Below are 21,528 nucleotides of genomic sequence, written 5' to 3'. Positions count from 1 at the left end.
GGTGACACATCACAAGGCATTAAAGGTATTCTGCTTTCATCTCAATTGACTACCATGGGGGGCCATGGCAGCATTGGCAGGACAAATCCTACAAGCACCTACTCCTGGGGCAGGCTTATAGCTCGAGAAATCCAACTAAGCTTCCAACTTTTTTTACAGGGTTATCTTGTCCATAATCAATGGACAGATTTTGGAATTCAATGGAGGGTGTGAACTGAGAAAACGACAAACCATTTTGGTAAGTGGGATTCACCATATTGGTAATCCACCTTGAGAAAAATCTTTCTGAAAACAAAATGAATAAAATGGAGGTTTTGCTTTTAATTGCGCTCGATATATCATATCACCAACCAATCAATCCATTCCTCCCGTGAATCAACGGCCAGAAAATGTGATGTTTATGTTTATGGTAGAGTGATAATTTAGAGAACTAAAAATAAAGTCAATGTTGCACAAAGAAGGCACCAAGACGTTTCATCCAACCAAATTCCTTTAATCATGTAGATTATCACTCTTCGAAAGGATCATTTTTATATGAAAAACATATCCACCTGCATCATCTAATATCCCCAACCTAATATATGAACAAACTCTTTCTACAGATTATGAATGACACAATATACTTGAATCCTACTTCAACAGTGCAAAATAATTTATCGCGGGAGTGTTAAAGCACTGCATGCATATCACCAGAGCTTAACTAGTGAAGGTAAGGAATCTCTCGCTAAAGAGACAAGCTATTGGATTTCCCCATCCTCACCAAGCTCGCCATCTTCAAGTTCCTCATATCCACCATTTCTACGGGAACCATCCCGGTGATCTCTCTTGTGTCTTTTATGCCGGTTTTCACCGTCTGATTCGGGTGAGTATGCATGCTGTGAAGAAACATCAGGAAAAGTAAAAACCTTTTGCAGTCATTGTATATAGCGTACCAAATATAATATCAAAAAGTAGATTCACATACCTTTCTTGATTTTTTGCGGTCACTGCCATGTCTACGTGATTTTTTAGACTCTTCTTTCTCATCCTTATCAGAACTTATGTCATGTCTGCGTGATCGTTTAGGCTCTTCTTTCTCATCCTTATCAGAACTTATTTCATGTCTGCGTGATCGTTTAGGCTCTTCTTTCTCATCCTTATCAGAACTTATTTCATGTCTCCGTGATCGTTTAGGCTCTTCTTTCTCCTCCTTATCAGAACTTATTTCATGTCTACGTGATCGTTTAGGCTCTTCTTTCTCCTCCTTATCAGAACTTATTTCATGTCTACGTGATCGTTTAGACTCTTCTTTCTCCTCCTTATCAGAACTTATTTCACGTCTACGTGATCGTTTAGAGTCTTTAGACTCTTCTTTCTCATCCTTATCAGAACTTATGTCATGTCTACGCGATCGTTTAGACTCCTCTTTCTCATCCTTATCAGAATTTATGTCATCTGTGGCACTTTGATGCCTCTTCCGGTGTTTCCGATCTCTGTCTTTCTCTCTTTTCTTATCCTCTTTATAGCCATGACTGTCGGTCACATCTACATTTTCACCATCTGTTTCATCCTTCTTAGATCGTTCCTTTCCCTTTTCTCTTTCACGTTCCCGATCTTTCTCCTTTCTATCTTTTTCCTTTCGCCTCTCTTTTTCCTCTCTCTCTTTCTCTTTTTTGGCCTGCAAAGAATTAAAGTAAGTGCTGCAAATCACCACAAATAGATATTTTTTAATATCATTTACACCTCTAGGAAAGCTTCAAATAAAATGCCTCAAGATCCAGACAGAAGCTCAGATTCCCAGACACTTTAGAGTAAAAGGTAAACAGGATGCTTAACCTTTTTATTTATCTATAAAAGCATATTTGATATAAAACAAACACAGATGCTCGGCATTTTCACAAGAAACAGAACTTAAAGCAAGAAATGAGAGTAATGAAAGAAACAGAAACCCACCAAACATGTACAACCGCATCGTAATAATTTTTTTGTAACAACTCATAAGTAATTCTCTCAAATTAGGCACTAGACAGACAAAGAGACATTAATCAACACTTTTCACATATTACAAAGCTTATATTCAGGAGCAACAGATAATATTAGTCAATCTGGTCAGTTCGGAGGTTTCATCAACATGATAAACACAGGTGTAAAATGACAATTTTATAAGGTCATTAACTTAGTACATGGACGCCTTGAATTATTTTTTGTATTACTCTTGTATACTTTATGCGCATTAGGAAGACTCACAAATTCTTCGGTAAGTTTTTGGCCGAAGGGGAGGAAAAAGGGGGAGACTTAAACTAGTGACCTTTACTTCATGAAGAGTGATCCACAGCCAATTGAGCTACCCCTTAGGTGGCACACAAATTCTGCGCTCTTCTTACAAAATTTACTACCTATCCAAAAAATACATGGACACCTGAAAGCTATAATGATAAACAAGAGATTCAATTTCACCAAATGGATTACACAACTCACGTCTATATCAGCTTCAAAAATTCTATCAAGGGTACCTACTCAAGAACAATAACTTTTGTCAGAACTGCTTGAAAAGAGAACTAAGCACCGAGTTACACATTGCAGAGATGCTCCATAGCAGGTAATATTTAGAGCATGTTTGGGATTGCGTTGGGAAGTAGAACTTTTAAAGTCAAAAAGAGCTCTTTAGAAAAAAAGTTTCAATTTTAAGCTTTTTCTCAAAAGTGTGTTTTGAACATTTTTAGAATAAAAAAGTCAAAGAAATACTTTTGGAATTTTTTATCAAACATGCCAGCTTTTTGTTTGGAACAACTTTCTAAGTATTAAAAGTACTTTTTACCCTTCCTAACACAATCTCAAACAAGTTCTTAGTATTATCACACGTGCAGAAATAGCATTAGACAAGGGTATCTTAGGGAACTAATTCTGAGTCCTACTTAAATCTTTGGAAAAAAAAAAAACAGATCGTATTAGACATTCCAATCATCTTCTTTCAAAAGCAAACATTCATTCCAAAGAAAAAAAAAAAAATTAAAACGTATATTTGTGTGCATGACCTCAGTCCTAAAAGCCATATCCAGAAAAGTAATAAGATGACAGGACTTGCGTACCTTCTCCTCCTCACGCTTGCGCTCCTTCTCTTTAGCCTTTTCCTGTAATTGTGCAATGTATGCCTCAAAAACCTCCCTCCTAAAGCTCTCCTCCCCAATTGATCTGAACAAGGAGCAAGATCAAAGGAAGTCCAAAAATACAGGAAGATATAATACAGCTAGCATAAGGATAAATATATTTTTATTGAATGCAAAACATGTTCTTGAGAGAGAGGGGGGGTGGGGTGTGTTTGCAGTACCTATATTCTTGGCTCTCTTCAAAAAGTGGTTTACAATCCTCCCAATTAGAAGATATAGTAATTTCCTATAAAGTTGTACGGCAATAAGAAGTTAGATAGAAGCAATCTACTTAGTCTAGCAATGCAAAATCGAAATATATGTGTCCCACTTAACAATTGTCTCATTATACCTTGAATGTGTACAGTAGTTTAGTTAAGTCATCGGCAAGACGTTGACGCTTTCTAGCTTCCTTCTCCTCCTTCTCCTTGGTTCTCTCTAATAGCTCCTCAAACACAAACTTCAAAGAAGTACAGTATGATTAAAATATTTAATTTAACACATTGTACAGACAAACCTTATACACATTATATATCATGCATACTTAGTAACCACAGTGAGGATTCAACTTCAAAAGATAACAATAGCAAGGTTTTTTTGGCTGTTCAACAGCACAATCAAAAAGCCTCTCCACCTCGGTCACTCCCACTCCCACAAGGGATGGACTTAATGTTGCTTATCACAAATACAGCAGAGCAATAAAGGCCACATGTAAAAGCATTAATGACAAAAGCGTAGCAAAACAGCAGATTCTCAGTGATGAAATATGACAACCACTGGTATCAAGAAGTACAGTTCAAACTTAGCTCTTACACATACCCAAGTAACGTATCCATCAGTTCCTTTAAACCATGAAGAGGAGAGATTTTGGGAGAGAACAAATCAGTACACCAATATTCACCATAAATACCCACTTCACTTTTTGCAGTACCTAACCTAAAGTTTTTGTTCCTACACAAGCAGGATTTGCATTCGAATCAGGGGGACAACAGCTCAGAGGCTCGCAGAAGATAGATTCCTCCCATTAATGCAAGTGAAGAACTCGGCAACAAAAAGTCATCCATAGGGTTACTAAATGTCCTAAGAATAAGGTTGTTAGGAGGGGGGAGGGGGAATTTAGCAACAAGTAGCCCTAAGTTTCGTAGCTAGCATAACGTTGCATGGTCTCCTGCATTTATAATTCTTTTTTTTTATGAATAATAATAATTTTATTGAAAGAAAAGGGCAAAGAACTTGTACACAAAGAGTATACAAGAGAGCCAAAAACCCTTAATAAAACCACTTATCAGAAGGATATAATTGCATGTCTTTGTCAGGGATCAGTTCATGTCACCAAAATAGGTCCATGTCTTATGAAACAAAGAAGTTAAAAGCTTGTTGAAGAAGTTATATTTATGCCTCACATGAAGAGCACCAGATGATTTAAGCACCATGGTTGTAACATGAGACAATATCTTTGAGCTTGCATTAATGCCTCAAAAGCCTCTTAATAAAAAGAATTGCCTGTTTTCAAATAACTTTAACTGAATCTAAGCCGGAAAGTTGGAGAGACAAGGTCAGCATATCCTTTAAACATTGATTAGAGACCATTGCTTATCAGAAAACAGTCAAAAAGACTATTCGTTTGACAAAAGTGATACCCGTCCTCAACTTATTCAGGGTTTCATGGGTTATACCTTGCAACATCCTAGAGCTGCTTCATTGTTGAAAGGTACAGAGGCAGAGACATCCCAAAGGGACCATCTGGAACGTTATTGCTGCTTTCATAATGTTGAGCATTTGGAGAAAAGGAATCAGCATATTTACTAGGACTGCAAGTCCAACATACTTTCTTTAAAATCATCTTTTATGAGATTCTTTTGGATTGGGTTGTACATATTCCTAACTTCTCTTCTTCGGATCTGGTAGAACTAGTTAATTTTTTAAATTGTAGAAGCCTATAGGATGTTGGCTCACTTGTATACTTTTCATGTAAGAGGGATTTGCCCTTTTGTTTAACAAAATTATTATTCATAAAAAAATAATAATAATAATTATAAAAATAAAATAAAAAATAAAAAATAAAAAAATAAAAAGTGATTCTTGTCAATTTAGATGCAAGCATGCCTAGCTTCTGATTAGATGAGTAAAAAGAAAAATTATAAGCTTTCTCAAAGGAGTGATGTCCATCAGGGAAAAAAAATTCAAACTCAAGAAGGATATCATTTTCAGAGAACTAGAATCCTACTCAAACATGAATTTATTTCATTCGGCATCAACCCATTAAATGACAATGAGCTGAAGTGGAATTGAACCATAGATCTAAATTGAACATATTTCTACATATTCTGATTTTTCAGACACGATAAATGTCACAAAAACAGGTCAATAACACTTTATTTTTCCTTTTTCTTTTTTTAAGGTACCTTTAAGTTGATATCTGATATTGGTGCGGAACCAAGATCGTCAAGAATAGCTGCCTTAAAGTCTTCAAACGCCCAGGTCGACACCAAGGCAAACTGCGAAAAAAAAATTGAAATTAAAAAAATGTCGAGGGAAGATACAACAACAACTTCATAATATCCTACCTTCCCCAACTTCACTGCATCCTTGATGTGAGTTTTGTCATCATGATACTGTCAACAAGCAAATGATCGATGTTAGAAATATTTAACAATAAGCATTGCAACTTCCCATTACCTCAGGCAAATCATCAAATACAGAACCAAATGCTACATAAGTTACTGAAAAACAAATCCAAGGGATCAAGTATATTCCCTTTTTGATTCTTTTAAGAATGCATTTAATTACATTATTTGAATTCACCATTTAAATTAGGCCAGCATTTCAACACAGTGAAGTTTCAAGGAGCTGCCTTAAACCTACATCAAGATAAATTAATAAACTAAAGCTAATCGACAATAGAACAAGAAGCATGAATGATCTTATTTCCTGAAGATGTGATCAAAAGGAAAAGATTTTGGCAATAGGTTGAGTTTTGTGCCATTTGTTTTATTTGTTGTTATCGTGTTTGTTATCATAATTATTACTAGAACTGCTGCTACTAGAACTACTATCACCACCAATGGAATACATGCAAAGAAAACCAACAATTACATAAAGATGTTGATAAGCTTAAATTGCATACATTACATAGTTCAATGTAAACTTTAGATCTAGCACCAAAGAAATCATCTTGTTCAGGCAGAAAAAAACAACAGCATGTGCAACTTTGATCAGATGCTAATGCATTGATCAAGTCAGGGCAGAAAAGTCTTGTATCATAAGAAAACTATGTTAATTAAAAATAGAAAAAAAACAAAGAACAAAGTAGAATAATTACACATCAGGCATGATAACTTTCTTTTAATATGGGCTTATCCCATTGCATAACACTAGTGTACTTCAGGTGGTCTACTTTAGTTGTAACTTGACACTTTATAATAATATTTTATTATTAATTTTTTAGAAAACAATTACCAGACAACATAAAATAGGATTACACATGTCTAGAGGAAGTTTAGCAAGTTATCATCCTAAAAGTAACATTTTAACTCAAGAAAGCTGTTCATTTTTCAAATTCAAGGAGAGTGTAACCTCGTGTTCCAATCCAGAATTTCTTTTTTTTTTTATAAGTAATAAACAGTTTTCAAATAAACTCTTTTAAGTAATAGTCCTATATCTCAAAGTTACATGAGGCTTCTCAACAAAAACCTCATCTCTGAAAAAAAAAGAAAAAAGAACCAAAATTGAATGAGTGAAGAAATGAGAAAAAGTTAAAGATGTAATTCCCATCTTCCAATCATCAAGGTTTTAGCACATATCAATGAAATCGAAAAATCCCCATACGTATACAATTAATACATTGCCAACTGCAATAATTGGAGATATTCTATTTGGCCACTTTTATCATGCAAACCTCCAAATATTTATGGTTATATATTTTTCTTTTCCAACCAAGAGAAAGGGTAAATAAGACATTCAAAAATTAAAAGTGAAAATTTACCCGTTTCTCTAATTCTTCAGCGATGTCCTCAAACAAATCCTTCGGTGAGGAACCAGAGATGTTTGATGCAACAGCTTGATATTGAGGTGAATCCTTAACCTAAATACAAAGAAGAAGAAAAAACTAAACAAAAGAACCAATTTGTAATCCAGAAGCAGTTCCTATTCACCCAATTTTTTGTATTTAAGCAATCTTCTTTACATTTGTTTCACAAAAATTGGACCAGATAAGGCACCTTTAGGCAATAATCACGCCAGTGAGTTTTAGCCGTGAGAATGCCAGCAGCAACATGTCCCTCCATAAGCTTACGAAACTCATCACGGTTCTTCCGCTCAGCTCGCCTCAATTGCTCCTTATATGTGAACACAAATGAAAATGAGAACATATATTAGAAGAAAATTAGTAATCACAAAGATAGATTCTACCTTCTGTATCTTTTTTTGCTCCTCTTCTTCCTTCTCCAGGTCGCGTATATAGTCCTGCCACAACCAATGTCAACATATAGTTCCAGAAAATATGATAAAACACAAATAAGGCGAATACCTGGAAAATGAGCAAACGTTCCAATTTTTCAAGACGTGAACATCTTTCATCATCTTCTAAGCGATCTTGAACTTTTCTCCAGTGCGTATTCGCCTACATTAAGAGACAAATAAAGTCTAAAGAATATACAATCAAAGTAATTTTTTTTCTATATGCCACATTTTTCAAGATGTACCTTAATAAAGTCGCAGGATTCCAAATATTTCCTGTATTCTGATATATTCAACCTATGATCCTCAGCAGCCTTTTCCTTTTCCTGCAGTCGCCAGTCACACATCAACCCATAAACAGAAGGTAGGGTCCGACTATCCACATGATAAGGGAATGACACAAAAATGCTGACAAATATAGTCTTAAAAAATGCTAAAAGAGATAGTTTGTTCATGATTAGTAAGTCAAGCGGAAAAAAGAAGAAAAAAAAAACAGATAAACCGTGTGATGCAAAAGAATAACACTAGCAACTGAGGTAGCCATCTATTACTGTAAATCCATGCCTGCCTGCTTTTTGTCTAATTGTGACTCAGCAATAAAGAAAAGGAACCGCTACAAATCACAAGGTAGTTAACCATGCCTTCATCATAAGGGCATAGATAACAAGTTTAGCTAAAGCGTCTTTCTCAATCTATACCACCCAGCAATTATGTATATTTTCCTGTCTTACTTATCAAAAAAAATGTATATTTTCCTGTCTTTATAATTGTGTATATTTTTTATCTATGTAACTGCATTATGCAAAATCTTTTGAGGTCCTATTTCATATCTTTTTGAACCAGAATTAATGATTTTAACTTGCACATTAAAGTTTTTTTAAAAAAAAAAGTACCTTCATCAAGTTGTCAAAGGAACATCAATGCTAATTTAACTGCTTCCAAACTCAAATTTTGATTCATTATCAGTCCCCAAGTAAAATAAGACTGAACCAGTTAACAACATCACAACCTGAAAGTATGTACGCCATGGGATATCCATTACCTATGCATTTTTTTTCCGATAACGAGGAACCTTCCAAGGCAAGGCCACTTCATATACTCACCCATGTTAGGTAAATCTCGGACTTGTGTAAAGCGCCCCCTCCAAGCGGATCGGGCTGGGCCCAAGGAATTGTTTGCACCCAAGAGAATTCAAACCTTAAACTTGATGGAAACGCCACCAAGACTAAAGGCTTTACCACTTGAGCCAACCCTTAGAGGCTACCTATGCTTTGGAAAACATCATAAGATATTTTACTAATGCGCACACAATAGTTTGCTTCTCATTCAATTTTTCATAGTTTATGCACCCTACAAAATAAAACAAGACTTCCTGGATGTCCAAGCAGAGTTCTTGTCTGGTATAGCAAGGAAAATTTTAAGATATGACTGACAAGATGGGAAAGACAATGAGGATAGACACCGGAAAAAAAGCTCTAATAAGCTATAAAAGCCATCCCAGAGTTAGCAACTAAAGTTTTAATCCGAACAGAACTCTAGATGTCAAATCCCCATATGTTTATGTTTGGGAAAGTCAGCCTTTTAACCACTATGTTGTCACAAAAAGGAGCAAAACCAAGGATAAACAAACATATCAGTGATGTCACTGATATTAAAAATCAGATCTTAAGATCCAAAAAGAACCAAACAAACAATATAAGATGGAAGGAACACCTTCATTGACTTAGAAAAACCAGAGTCCCTGAAGTGTATTTGATTGCTAATACAAGAGAAGAAATATTATTGGCCTATAAAAAAAGGGTTTGAATACGTGAAAATACAAGTTTGATGGAGCAGAGGAACATGGAGCTAAAGCCAAAGAGAGAGAGCACAAGAGAACAAAAGTATTTCTCCCTATGTCTCCAATTGTAACGACCCAGAGAAAAGCGCTAGCCACATCTGCGCTATCACCTCAAAAGGACTAGTCGATTTAGAGCTTTCCTAGAATTTCTTATAAAGTCTAGTTTCACCTAGTAACTAAGCAATGTATGACTTAGCACTCATGACTATCTTTATAAACTATCTACTCACGTGGGTTACTCATCATCTTCCCAATATGGGACCGAGATGTTACAAACTCCTCCTTAAACTCATGTCGTCCTCGTCAGAGCCACGTCACGCAGTGCTCCAGTACCACATGACTTGGTGTTATTAAATGGCTTTGATACCATTTGTAACGATCAAAGAAAAGCGCTAACCAAATTTGCACTATCACCCTAAAAGAACCAGTCAATTTTGAGCTTCCCCGAAATTCTTTACAAAGCCCAATTTCATCTAGTAACTAGACAATATAGGACTTAATACTCATAACTATCTTTATAAACCGTCCAATCTATATGAGTTATTCATCATCTTCCCAATATGGGATCCGAGTGTTACACCAATCCCTAGAGAAGTCTTCCTCCAAAAGCATGTTCTTTTGGAAAACTTCCATCATCTATGAAAAACAAATTAACAAATACTATTTTTGCTAACAAATAAATAGGATAATATCGTGAGATAAACAAGAAGCAACCACGGGAAAGAAAACTATTTAAGGTTTGCTTGTAATAATCTAATTCATTGACTAGCAAGCATATGTAAAAGAAATATATTCAGAAATCCAACAGAGTAAGAACAATGATGAGGAAACAAAGACTACTTGCCCATTCATGAAACTTCAACATAATTCACATAAGATTGTTCCCCTTCCTCTTTAACAACATGGACACTACTTTTTTTTTTCTTTTTTTTTTTGATAAATAAGTGATTCATTGAAAAGTGCAGAGAGGCCCAATCCTAGTACACAGGAAATATACAAAGAAAGGCTCCACTAAAGGCAAAAAGAGGAACATAAATATAAAAATTGAGACATGGTGGAAATCTTAGGCACACTCCAAGCATTGGTCCAATGGAACAATGTTTGAATAAGCAACTTTTTGAGCTCTTCCATTGACCTTTCTTGATCTTCAAAACAACATGGACACTACTTATGAATAAATATCCAGAATTAAATATGGGAGCCCCCATTCACACTTATTACATGAGCAAATGAAATGGCAGTTTCTTACCTTTCTTTCAAGTTCCACCATGTAGCTTTCAAAAAGATCCTCCCGGTCTCTAGTTCTTTCAACAGCCTTGAATCTTTCATCATTTTCAAACATACTAACAGCTTTGCTGACCAGGACAAAAGCTTATGTCAGAAAATCGTAAATATTTTGCTTGCTACCTAGGATCAAAATCTACAGCATATAAGGCAACACAAAGTCAAAAATTCTGTAGCACAGGGAAAGGCATGAACCTCCATCTGGTAGATGACGTGAGTTCCTTGGACTCCTGAAAAAACATCATATTGAAAGAAAAAAAATATATATTAGGGCGGGAAAAATGCATCATATCAATCAGCTATAGGTAAAGAAATGGCAAAAAGAGCCATTATGAAATTCACACAACATACCTCCAACATCTTTGTGAATTCTTCCCGAGCTTTAATCTGCTTCATGCGCCTCTCCTCAGCTTCCAGTTTCTTCCTTTGACCTAAGTACTGAAAATAACGGATATAACCAATTTTGTGTCACAAAAAGATGGAAAATTATGCAATGCATACATAGAAAATTATGAAGCAGGTAAAGCTTGAATATTCAGGCTGAATTGACTTCAAAAACAATTCCATTTATGCAAACCAAAAAAAAATCCCAGCAAAGCCATTCATATAAGTTGCACACAAGGCTTACCTCATTGAATGCTTGCTTCCGCTCACCAAGTGTTTTCAGAGCCCCATATCTTTTGTCATTAATTATCTCCCTCATTGCCTGTGTTAGTAGTCAACATCATTGAGATGCATTTACAAACAGATGAGAAATGGTGAAAATAGGAAAGGTACAGCTAAGCTACCTGTTCCCAAGTCCAATCAGACTGCACATTAACAGATTCCAGCAGAGCTTTGAATGCATTTTTTGCCTCCTAAATACAAAAGCACATAAAAATAAGTCAATAGAGACAAAAGATGATGGTGCCGAGCCCATGATGATGACATGCTTCACAATTCTCAACAATAAATTCTATAAGACGTAAAAATATAGGTTAATACCAGCTTACTGGCATACACCAAAGGTTCATCCTCAAGTGGTTTCTCCTCTAAAGGAGTCACATTAACTTTTCCAGCAACCGCCATTCCTTTTTTGGCTTCCTGCCAGGGACACCACAGAAACATGTCATGAAAACAAATCAAGTATTTGTTCTTGTGCCTACTTTTGACAAGGTGGTAAACGTGTTCTCCAAATGGGTGCCCAAAAGTGATCTGGTTTTGAACGGCAACTTGAGCTAGATGTTGTTATGAGCTTATTTTAGATGAGAAGCACTTGAAGGAAAAGGAAATCCTGTGCTTTTCTCCAGAATATGCAACCAGCACGCAGGGCAATCTTGGCCATGATTGAAAATACAAGCACAATTGAAGACTTTCAGAAAGATCTGCTGAAAAATAAGCCATACCTCAATATCCTGCACAGAAGCTCCATCTATAGAACCTTGAAATTCTTGAGATGCTAGGTTTTCTAAATGACTCCTGTAATAATTTAAGGATACAAAGCAGCATTCAAACCAAACCCCTTTCCACATCAATAAAAACAATCAAGACAACTTCAAAATTTAAGCAACAAAATAAGTATATACATTGGTGCTGGGTTGGCATTCATTGAAATGTCAGGAACTCCAGTACTTCCTGAAACAGCTCTAGGTGGAGTAGCAGCAGCTACTGCATGGTGATGAATACTAACTGCACTAGTTGATACAGTAGATTGTGCACCAGAAATGGTTGGTGATCCAGAAACCAAAACAGGGGAAGGATTAGAAACTGCAACAACAGGTGTCACTGGAACTGGGCTCAAAGCAACCCCAGGTAATGTCGAAGGAGTGCTGGAGCCAGCTGAGGCAGTGGCCACAGCTGTTTCAACTGAGGAGACAGCAACAACATCTGAAGCATGTGAACTCCCACTTGTTTCTGGTTGTGTTCCCTGGCTAGCTGCTTTTTGAGCCTGTTCACGAGCCAACTAGAAGCAAGCATCTCAAAGTTAGAACCCTACACACACACACACAACCCCCCCTCCCCCCTTCCAAAAACAAAAAACAAAAAAAGGTAACAAACTTATGACAAACCTTCAATTCCTCCGGAATTGTCCATTTAGAGTCCTTTGTAACCTTGTTGTAGTAATACCTGCAAACGCCACTCCAATTATATCTCACAAGATGATGCATTAAAAAGGTACTCAACAACACTAATTACTCTAAAATGAAGTTAGCCAGAAAAGGAAGGATATAACGCACTTTCTTCCCTCCGCAGAAGTGTATTCCTTCCAAACAGTCGATGCATCAGCCTTCTGTTACAACAACAATAATAATCGAGTGAGCAGATGAAACTAATAAGAGTAGATTATTCAAGAAACAATACAGAAATGTTTTTACAACCCACAAAAAAAGGGGAAGGGAGGCCGGGTGGGGGGAACAAGTTAACCTGAAGATAAATTAACACATGCTAAGGCAGGAAAAGAAGGAACGCATTTAATAAAAGCAATTAAGAAGAACAGAAGACTTACCTGCACGCTTAGGTATTGTTCACAATAGATACATTTTTATACAAATTATATAAAACAAAGAATTAAAAGGCAAAGGACATCAAGCTAAAATTCTTGCTTTTTTGTAAATGACATGCATGCCCCCTATAGCAGCAAATGCAAATAAATATACGAAACAAAAACCAAGCAAATTAAAAAATCCACATTAAAATGAAGCAGCAACTAAAAATGGAATATGTAATGGATAAATCAAAAAGGTGCAGCGTGGCCCTAATTTCAGCAATGATCACCACATATTTTGTCTATCCAATAATAACTCAAAAGCACCCCCAACACCAACCATGACTGGCACCAAAAATAAAGTTCTGTGTCACATTACATCAAAGAAATCCAGAAGGCATAAGGCATTCAGAAATGGTTGCACTAGATTAACCTAACCAATTCTGAAGGCAACCCCACCAAACCAAAAATATTATCAGATGGCCTACTATGGCCAAAATAAACGAGTAAAATCCCTTAAGGAGCCATGTATGAAACACTAATAGCAAAAATCACACAACGGCACAATGTAGCCAGATGAGTGCTTTAAACATAAACAATAATAAAACATGTACAAGGGATTGAAGCAAGAATGGAACTCAGAATTTAATGTGAACCCTTATGGCCTCAAATTTTGAACGCATCTACAAGTTTCTGGCCATATGCCAATGTTCAGCTACAAAAGAAGAGCCATGATGAAACCATAATAAAAAGGCAAATTAGTCAGCAAGTTTCTACTATTCTGCCAACATTCAATGATCTATATCAACCCATAATACAAGATGAAACCATCCCATAAATTTTCCAAAAAAATCACTTGCCCATGATAAAGTTCTCCCGAAGAAAACTTTTTGCCCATTTGTAGCTAATCAAAGATGTTGCTATATTTGACAAGCAACCCATTCTTTCAGGTGGGTTAAAACATAAGGTTCCCCTTTAATGTTATATAGGAGCTTATTAGTATTTTATAGTAACCATTATGTTTTGAACATTTTCAGCGCTCTTTGCCCCTCTCAGGAGAAAAAAAAAAGAAAACACAAGAGTAGGCAAATCAATTGCTCTGTGTCAAAAAAAAATTACAATCAACTCCATCACAAAGAAATCTAGAAAGCCTAAATTGAGAAAATAAAAACCATAAATAGGGGGATACAAATAAAATCCACAAACAATTTAAAATTGGAGCAAGTGCCATTGACCCAGCATTTCATACCTCCAAAATCAGTAGCACCTAAGTGTACCTGTTAAAATACCCTTTAAAAACCAGACACCAAACAAGTCATAAACAACAAAAGAAAGCATGCAGAAATGTTACAAAGTAGGACAAAAACCATAAAAGATGGATAAATAATTGTTTCAAAATATCACAGAATCATGGGCAGCATATACTGTTATTTTTTGAAGCATACAAACAAGACGTGTGAATGACATTTATCTAAAATACAATTGCACAATAAGAGAGAAAATGACAATTTTTTTTTTAAATAAAAATAAAAAATAAAAAAAGAGGAAAAAAAATCTCAAAACATTTGAAAAAACAAAACAACACAAAAGCAGACTATAGTAGCAAACTATTGTCACAATAGATGTGAAGTTGATTCGTCATCCTACAACACCACTGACGAGAAAGGAGGAAGAAGGGGAAGGGGGAGGAAACAAATACTTTTTGACATTGGTCAAATACATCCAACCACCAATACTGGATTAAAATCGTCCCTACATGATAAACAAGATATAAATAACAAATGGTTGCCTGCCTTGAGAAAGTGAAACGCCGCCTTCATAGTGAGCATATAGAGCAGTCGTTAAATTTCTCCAAACTTGCCATGACATCTACAAACCAGTGGAAGCACATGCAAATAAAAGGAGAATTCGCATAAAACAAATATGATTAATCTGGCAACAATTGTCAGCATCCATAAAGAGAACGTAATATATGGGAATACCAGAACATTTCAATGGCATGTTTAACAGAGAACAGGAGATGACAATCTAAACATAACAATAGCTACCAATCAGAAATATTAATCACCTCGATTGGGGTCATCAATTCCGGTGGCTTCTCCCAACTAGATTGTTTTGTCCTCTTGTTGTAATAATATCTGGTAAAATGTATGAATCAGTCAAGGTGAGCAGCTAAGAAAAGAACACAGAATGCAGTCAACCATTTCAGTGTTAAACCAGATCAATCAAAATGATGAACTATTTGGATAAAGCATAAGCCAACATCTTAGATAACATTGCAGGAGATAAGCATAAAAAACAAGGTATGCAGCCCTAACAGGAAATTACCTTCTCCCATCAGTAGATGTATGCTCTTGCCAATCAGATGCCTGTTGACTAGGAACATTTCCTGCCTGCAATTCCAAAATTAGAAATTCCAAAACCAAAATTAGTCAGGTTTCACAAAACAGAAGCAAATAATTTTTTTTATATAAGTAATCAAAATATCATTAAAAGCGCAACCCAAGTACACAGGAAGTATACAAGAGAAACACCTAAATAGGAGTAGAAAAAAGTACAAGAAAATCATTAAAACTAATCACCAAGGGAGCAAGAAGGCTTAAAAAATTTATTAATTCGCGCGATTATCAGAAGCCTAAACTTCAAGTTTCTTATGTTACTGCTGAATTTCCCATAAGGTTACTTCAAAATATCAGTCATCTACCATTCAAGGCTTGCAACTGAACTTCCCTTAAAGTAATAACCTTACCTCCCAGATTACCTGCCCTCCAATATATTACATTTTTGTTCAAATTACTTGACATATTTTACTAAGCTTATGTTCAGAAAAAAGGAGTAAAGGGGCTCAATTGACTTGTTTTTTATTTTTTTATAAGTCAGTAATGCTGATGATATAACACCAAGGGAGATCAATGACATTGAAATTAAAACGTCACAATGTAGATGGTGAAAAAATCAGTAACCTATTCAAGATAGCAAGTAAACCTAGTCTACAAAAACTTAACTTGACTAAAATAAAGAGCCTCAGATGAAATTGACAGTTTGATTTACCATAAGGATGCCAGCATGAGATTTCAAAACAACAAATAAAATGAAAAGAAAAAACTTTGTAGGAAGTAAGACTCTTATACATGAAATGTTGCCTCCAAAACAATATGATATTAAAATGTATTAAATATTGAGAAATATCATATACTAGTTTGCAGCCAAGAATATATTTTTTCAAGCATCTTAAAAAGAATATCACATCATAAACGTGTTAAGTAGAAACATCAAAAAGAAAAGCATGAAGAAAAGACATGACCATGGTAATTTTTGTAATGAAGTGATTAGAATGAATCAAAAATGAATAAAAAATAACAACAAAAAAAAATTACAGAATCTGTAGAAGAAATGACTGAAGGTTGTTGCCCAGTCTGATGTACTGGTGGAATGGGCGCTACACTTTGATTTCCAGAGGACATCCATGGTTGCCCCGCAACAGGTACAGCGTGTGCATGCATTTGAGACATTGGCTGGAATTGGGAGGATATACTCATACTATTTTGTTGCAGGCCAAAAGAAGTCGGTGCAAACTGAAGAAGGCAGAACAACGTAATTAAGTGCAAAAGATAGGCTACAAAATCAAGCAAATCACATAGAGAAGGAAAATGTTGGTGAGATCTTACAGTATATGATGAAGAGATAGGTATCCCCGAGCCAGCTAAGCCAGGCATATGATTAGTTAAAGGGGGGGCACTTTGTTGAGACTGCAATGGAACAGATGCATGTGGCCTGTTTGTCTGAACATAAGACATTTGTACAGCCTGGGATGGTGGCGTAGTATGCCCAGGCTGATTTGGCCTTGAAGGTAACTGCTGAATTGGTTGAGAAAACTGCAGTTGCTGGCTTTGACTCACAGGCATCCCAACATTTGAAGGATAACCCTGCCCTACAGGCCGAAACTGTGGAGATACTGATGGAACAAATTGCTGTCCTGGCTGTGTTGGAACTGGCCGAAACTGCAGAGGAAGAAATTTCCCATGAAACGGTAATTCAAAATTCATATAAAAGAACAATGATATAAGTCACTAAATATGGACACAACAAAATTACCTGCATAGATAAAGATGAACCAAAACTTTGAGGACCCAAGGATACAGCTGCAGGAGGCCGAAGTGGCTAATCCACAGAAATCGACACCAGGAGGAAAAATATTAAAAAAACAAGTTATAAACATCATGTTGCATGGCATAAGATTTAAAGGAAATGCGAGTGTGAGGTAAATTTAGAATTTTTTTAAAATCCATAATCATTTAAAAACGATTAAGCAATTGAGCAAACAAAAACTAAAGAAGAGGTGTATAAAAATGTTTACAAATGATTTGACCAACGATGATCTCAAGAAAAAGTGAAAGCATCACGTCCTTATTACATCTAAAAAGGTAGGAATTAAATTTTTCATGATCTGAGAGAGCCTAACAAAATTGACTGAGATATCCAGATACTCGGTCAAAGTGACCACATTTCAACCTTCTTCAATGAAACCTTTGCTAGAGCAACTTGTTTGAGATTTAAATGAACTCACTACAGCTTAGTTAACTGGCGTAGTCATCGATTTATAACCACACCATCGTTTATATGACTATACTCCATACATAATTTTGAGCAAACAAAGTTCAGATTCCAAAAGTTAGCAGTTTGCTACATACATAATATGACTATACTCCATACATAATTTTGAGCAAACAAAGTTCAGATTATGAGTTATAAAGCCAAAAGTTAGCAGTTTGCTACATACATAATATGACTATACTCCATACATAATTTTGAGCAAACAAAGTTCAGATTATGAGTTATAAAGCCAAAAGTTAGCAGTTTGCTACCTGTGAACCAGAGGACTGGGAATTATTGGCCATTTCAGCTCATAAGCAAGCCTCCTCAAACAGCTGTAAAAAACCACTAAGTCATGAGAAATAACATCTTATCAAAGATCAATAAGATACAGAGCTACATCCCCACAAAAAGGAAAAGCAATGTGCATCCATCTGTTCCTAAGTAGTCAAGTTAGCTGGTCAGATGATTGACTCAAGAGCTGTGTAGCAGCAATTCAGACAAGTCTGCACCTATCACACATTGGTATCAAACTAACTAAGCAGACTTACACAGCACATGTTTGCATTATTTCTTAATATTTCATGCCAGTCTTCATATCTACTAATAGGTTTCAATGTTCTCAACCATATGAAGAAATGAATGCAAAAACAAAACAAAACAAAACAAGAAAAGAATATTAAATCTTTATAGTTGTAACCCATCAATAGGAATATTTGTTATGCTCACTTGAAACCCACCATAATAGAGGAAGGAACATATTTTCAGCTCAGCTCAACTTAAACATCTTAATTTCAACTACTAACAGTCTAAGCATAGAATTCTCCATTCAATCTTATCAAAAGCCATATTTTCCATTATTCCCTTGCAATCATGTCATCTCTCTATTCTCTCCGGTTTATTCAAGTTATTTTTTTCTTTTTTTGATAAGTAATAAACCAATCTCATTGAAAGTACACAGGAAGTATACAAAATGAACCTCCTAACTAGAAAGAGCAAAACGAACATGGGATTCACTATAGCTAATCAACAAAGGAGACACAAACGCTGCCGTCCAAAGATATAATGTTTCGTAAAACAAAGATAAAATTTCCCCCAGCATCCTTTTCCTGTCCTCAAAGTTTCTATCACTCCATTCCCTCCATAAACACCAAAAGAGGCACATAGGCACCACTTTCCACACCGCAGCAGCCCTTAGCCTGCTAGAGGACCACCAAAAGTCAAACAAATAACAACATGTCTAGGCATAACCCAAGACAACCCAAAACAACTGAAAAGAGCATTCCAAATGGCGGAAGCCACATTGCAGTGAAGAAGACTTATTCAAGTTAATTCAGTCAAGTCCTATAGGATAAGTTTTCTTTTTTTTTGATAAGTAAAAGAAAAGAAATGAAATAACAAATGTGGACGAGCAACAATCAAATCGCCAATACAATATGACGACTGAAACGATATCTCGGCCGTTGATTTTGTTATACCTCGCTGTTCTTCTAAACACACAGACACAAACCGTCTCCGATTATCTTGAACAGAACAGAGGCTTTGATTGAAACAAAACAAAAAGAAAAACCCTAAAATATGAATGGTTTATCAGACAAATCCAAGAATGATATAACACCAAGCTTAAACCCTACCCCTATTTACCGATTCGCTCAAGAAGATGAAGGGAAGCGCCGAACCTTAGGATAAGTTCTCTAACTAGTGTTAGAAAGGTCTATGGGGTTATTTTATTATATAGTTTGAGATTTACACCTTTTTTTTATTTTTTAACTCTCTCTCGTGTGCACCATTGCCACCTGTACTTATTTCAATAACAGAAGCACAAAACATGTATAAATTTGAAAGAAAAAAAATTAAATCAGTCTGTTCAGATGTGCACTTTCACCAAATACCAGGAAAATAAAATTTCATACCAATTTGGTAAGGTAACTAATCCCAACATAAAAGTGCAAGGAAAACCCATTGCAGAAAGTTAACTCCTACACCTTCAATCAACTACACTATCATTGTCACTATAACTAATGTTGTGAGTGCACTTATATGTGTTATGTCCCACATTGAGAAAGTATAAAGAAAAAGAGTAGTCAATATATCTAAGTGGATCCAAGCCCATTAGCTTTGGCTTTTGGGCTAGAGAGGTGTCTAAATATGTATATTAATGTACTCTTGTTTGACTCTCTTGGTTTCTCTCTCCCTAACAATTGGTATTAGAGTCATGGTTAGCTTTCACTACTGATACAAGTGTCTTGCTTTGAAGCGTTTGGTTCGACTCGAATAAAAAGAGTAGTGGCTCTTGAAGTACATGTGACATTCTTGTGTAATTAACTCACACACGAGGGGGAGTTGGGGCAATGTGGATGGGACTCATAAGTGAGGGAAAGATTTGTTGCGAGTATTGTGTCCCACGTTGATAAAGTACAAAGAAAAAGAGTAATTAAGTGGTATCCAAATATATATATATATATATATATATATATTAATGTCCTCTTGTTTGACTTCATTGGTGTCTCTCTCCCTAAAAAGTAGCCTCCTCCCACCATAGCTAATTTCTTGCCCCCCATTTCCTTGCACCACATTTTTAACTCCAAAAATGGAATTTTCAGAGTTGAGGAACTCTTGACAAATTGCTTTTGTCTCCTTAGACCCCATATAAAATGGTAAGATCCTTGGGAAAAGTCACTTTAACTTCTAGCATGAGAATGTAATTTGCAATCCACGGAAACAAGGTTTATGGCAGCTGGGAATGATTATCTGAAGCTGCCTAATCTGTCTAAGCTTATGTATTTACGAAGGTTCCGCCTCCCCCACAGAAAAAAAAAAAAAATTAAAAAATCTAGTTCCGCCCCAAACAAGAAAATCAATCACAATTTCTCAAATCGTTTTCAATTTCATTAGAAATTGTAGCCACACATCTAGTTTCAATTTTTCTTTTCCTATCTTTTATCCTCTAATTTTCCAGCAACCAAACAAATAAACAAATTGACAATACAAATATAGTCGATATAAGAAAAGGAGAACAGAACCAAAAAAAAAGTAAGCATACAGCTGTGGCAGAGGAGGATATGCAGTGTGCGATAAAGTTCTGAACGAGCGCTTGTCGACGGCGAAGAAGAGAACGCCTTGGATCTCTCACTGTCGGCTTCTCAGATGCTAGGGTTTAAGATAGTTGCAGAATAGAGAGGGGGATTGGGAAAATTGGAAAAAAAATAAAGCAGTCCAAGAGAGAGTTTATCGTACTCTTCAAACTCACCGTTTTCCAAAATTTACGTGCGATGCGACCGTGAGTCCGTGTCTCGTCACTCAATGTTAAGCGCTGCCGTTTCGGGGCTTCGTTTTATTTGAGAGGGTTCCTTTTGTTACCCAACCCGTACTAGACCCGCCCCAATCCGTTCTTTTATCTTGGTGAAAAATGTGATTATTAGGAGTGTCAATGCGGGCAGTTTCGCTAATTGCTAACCGTTATAACCGCTTAACTGCATTAACCACTAACCGCTATAACCGCCTAGCGGTTAGCAGTTATTAAGTCTACTCACCGTAACCGCTAACCGCATTTTTATATAATATATTTTTATAATTATAATTATAAAAATATTTATACATATAACATAATCACTTATCATTAAATCACAATTTTTAAAAAAAATAATTAAATCACAATTTGAGTATTAATATATTATCACTATAATTTATATGATTATATCACATGATCAATTGATCATTAAATTATTTGATTATATAATAATAAATTATACATATATAATATG

The 21,528-nt window shown here is 35.7% G+C and overlaps 1 protein-coding gene and 1 non-coding gene across 2 annotated transcripts; both read right to left on the bottom strand.

Moving 5' to 3' along the window:
• Window positions 1-472: 472 nt before the first annotated feature.
• On the bottom strand, window positions 473-20,979 carry LOC132189169 (pre-mRNA-processing protein 40A). The gene is made up of 29 exons (XM_059603754.1): window positions 20,808-20,979; window positions 18,037-18,099; window positions 17,267-17,332; window positions 16,840-17,172; window positions 16,549-16,746; window positions 15,500-15,564; window positions 15,240-15,309; window positions 12,924-12,976; window positions 12,756-12,813; window positions 12,273-12,649; window positions 12,093-12,165; window positions 11,692-11,790; window positions 11,496-11,564; window positions 11,336-11,413; window positions 11,059-11,145; window positions 10,903-10,937; window positions 10,673-10,778; window positions 7,829-7,909; window positions 7,654-7,746; window positions 7,536-7,589; window positions 7,346-7,462; window positions 7,111-7,209; window positions 5,693-5,740; window positions 5,531-5,623; window positions 3,478-3,585; window positions 3,308-3,372; window positions 3,069-3,171; window positions 965-1,657; window positions 473-875 (listed from the first exon to the last, which is right to left on the bottom strand). Exons 2-29 carry the CDS (start codon window positions 18,067-18,069, stop codon window positions 738-740), a joined length of 3,492 nt encoding a protein of 1,163 aa, XP_059459737.1. The 5' UTR covers window positions 18,070-18,099; window positions 20,808-20,979; the 3' UTR covers window positions 473-737.
• LOC132191177 (small nucleolar RNA snoR111) lies at window positions 19,166-19,291 on the bottom strand. Its single transcript, XR_009441207.1, has one exon. It is a non-coding gene; the product is annotated as a small nucleolar RNA snoR111 (small nucleolar RNA).
• Window positions 20,980-21,528: the final 549 nt, after the last annotated feature.

This window comes from Corylus avellana, chromosome ca8 (assembly GCF_901000735.1).
Source record: "Corylus avellana chromosome ca8, CavTom2PMs-1.0".
Classification (NCBI taxonomy): domain Eukaryota; kingdom Viridiplantae; phylum Streptophyta; class Magnoliopsida; order Fagales; family Betulaceae; genus Corylus; species Corylus avellana.
The sequence above is the reverse complement of the archived record's forward strand: the minus strand, read 5'-3'. Positions and strand labels throughout refer to the sequence as shown.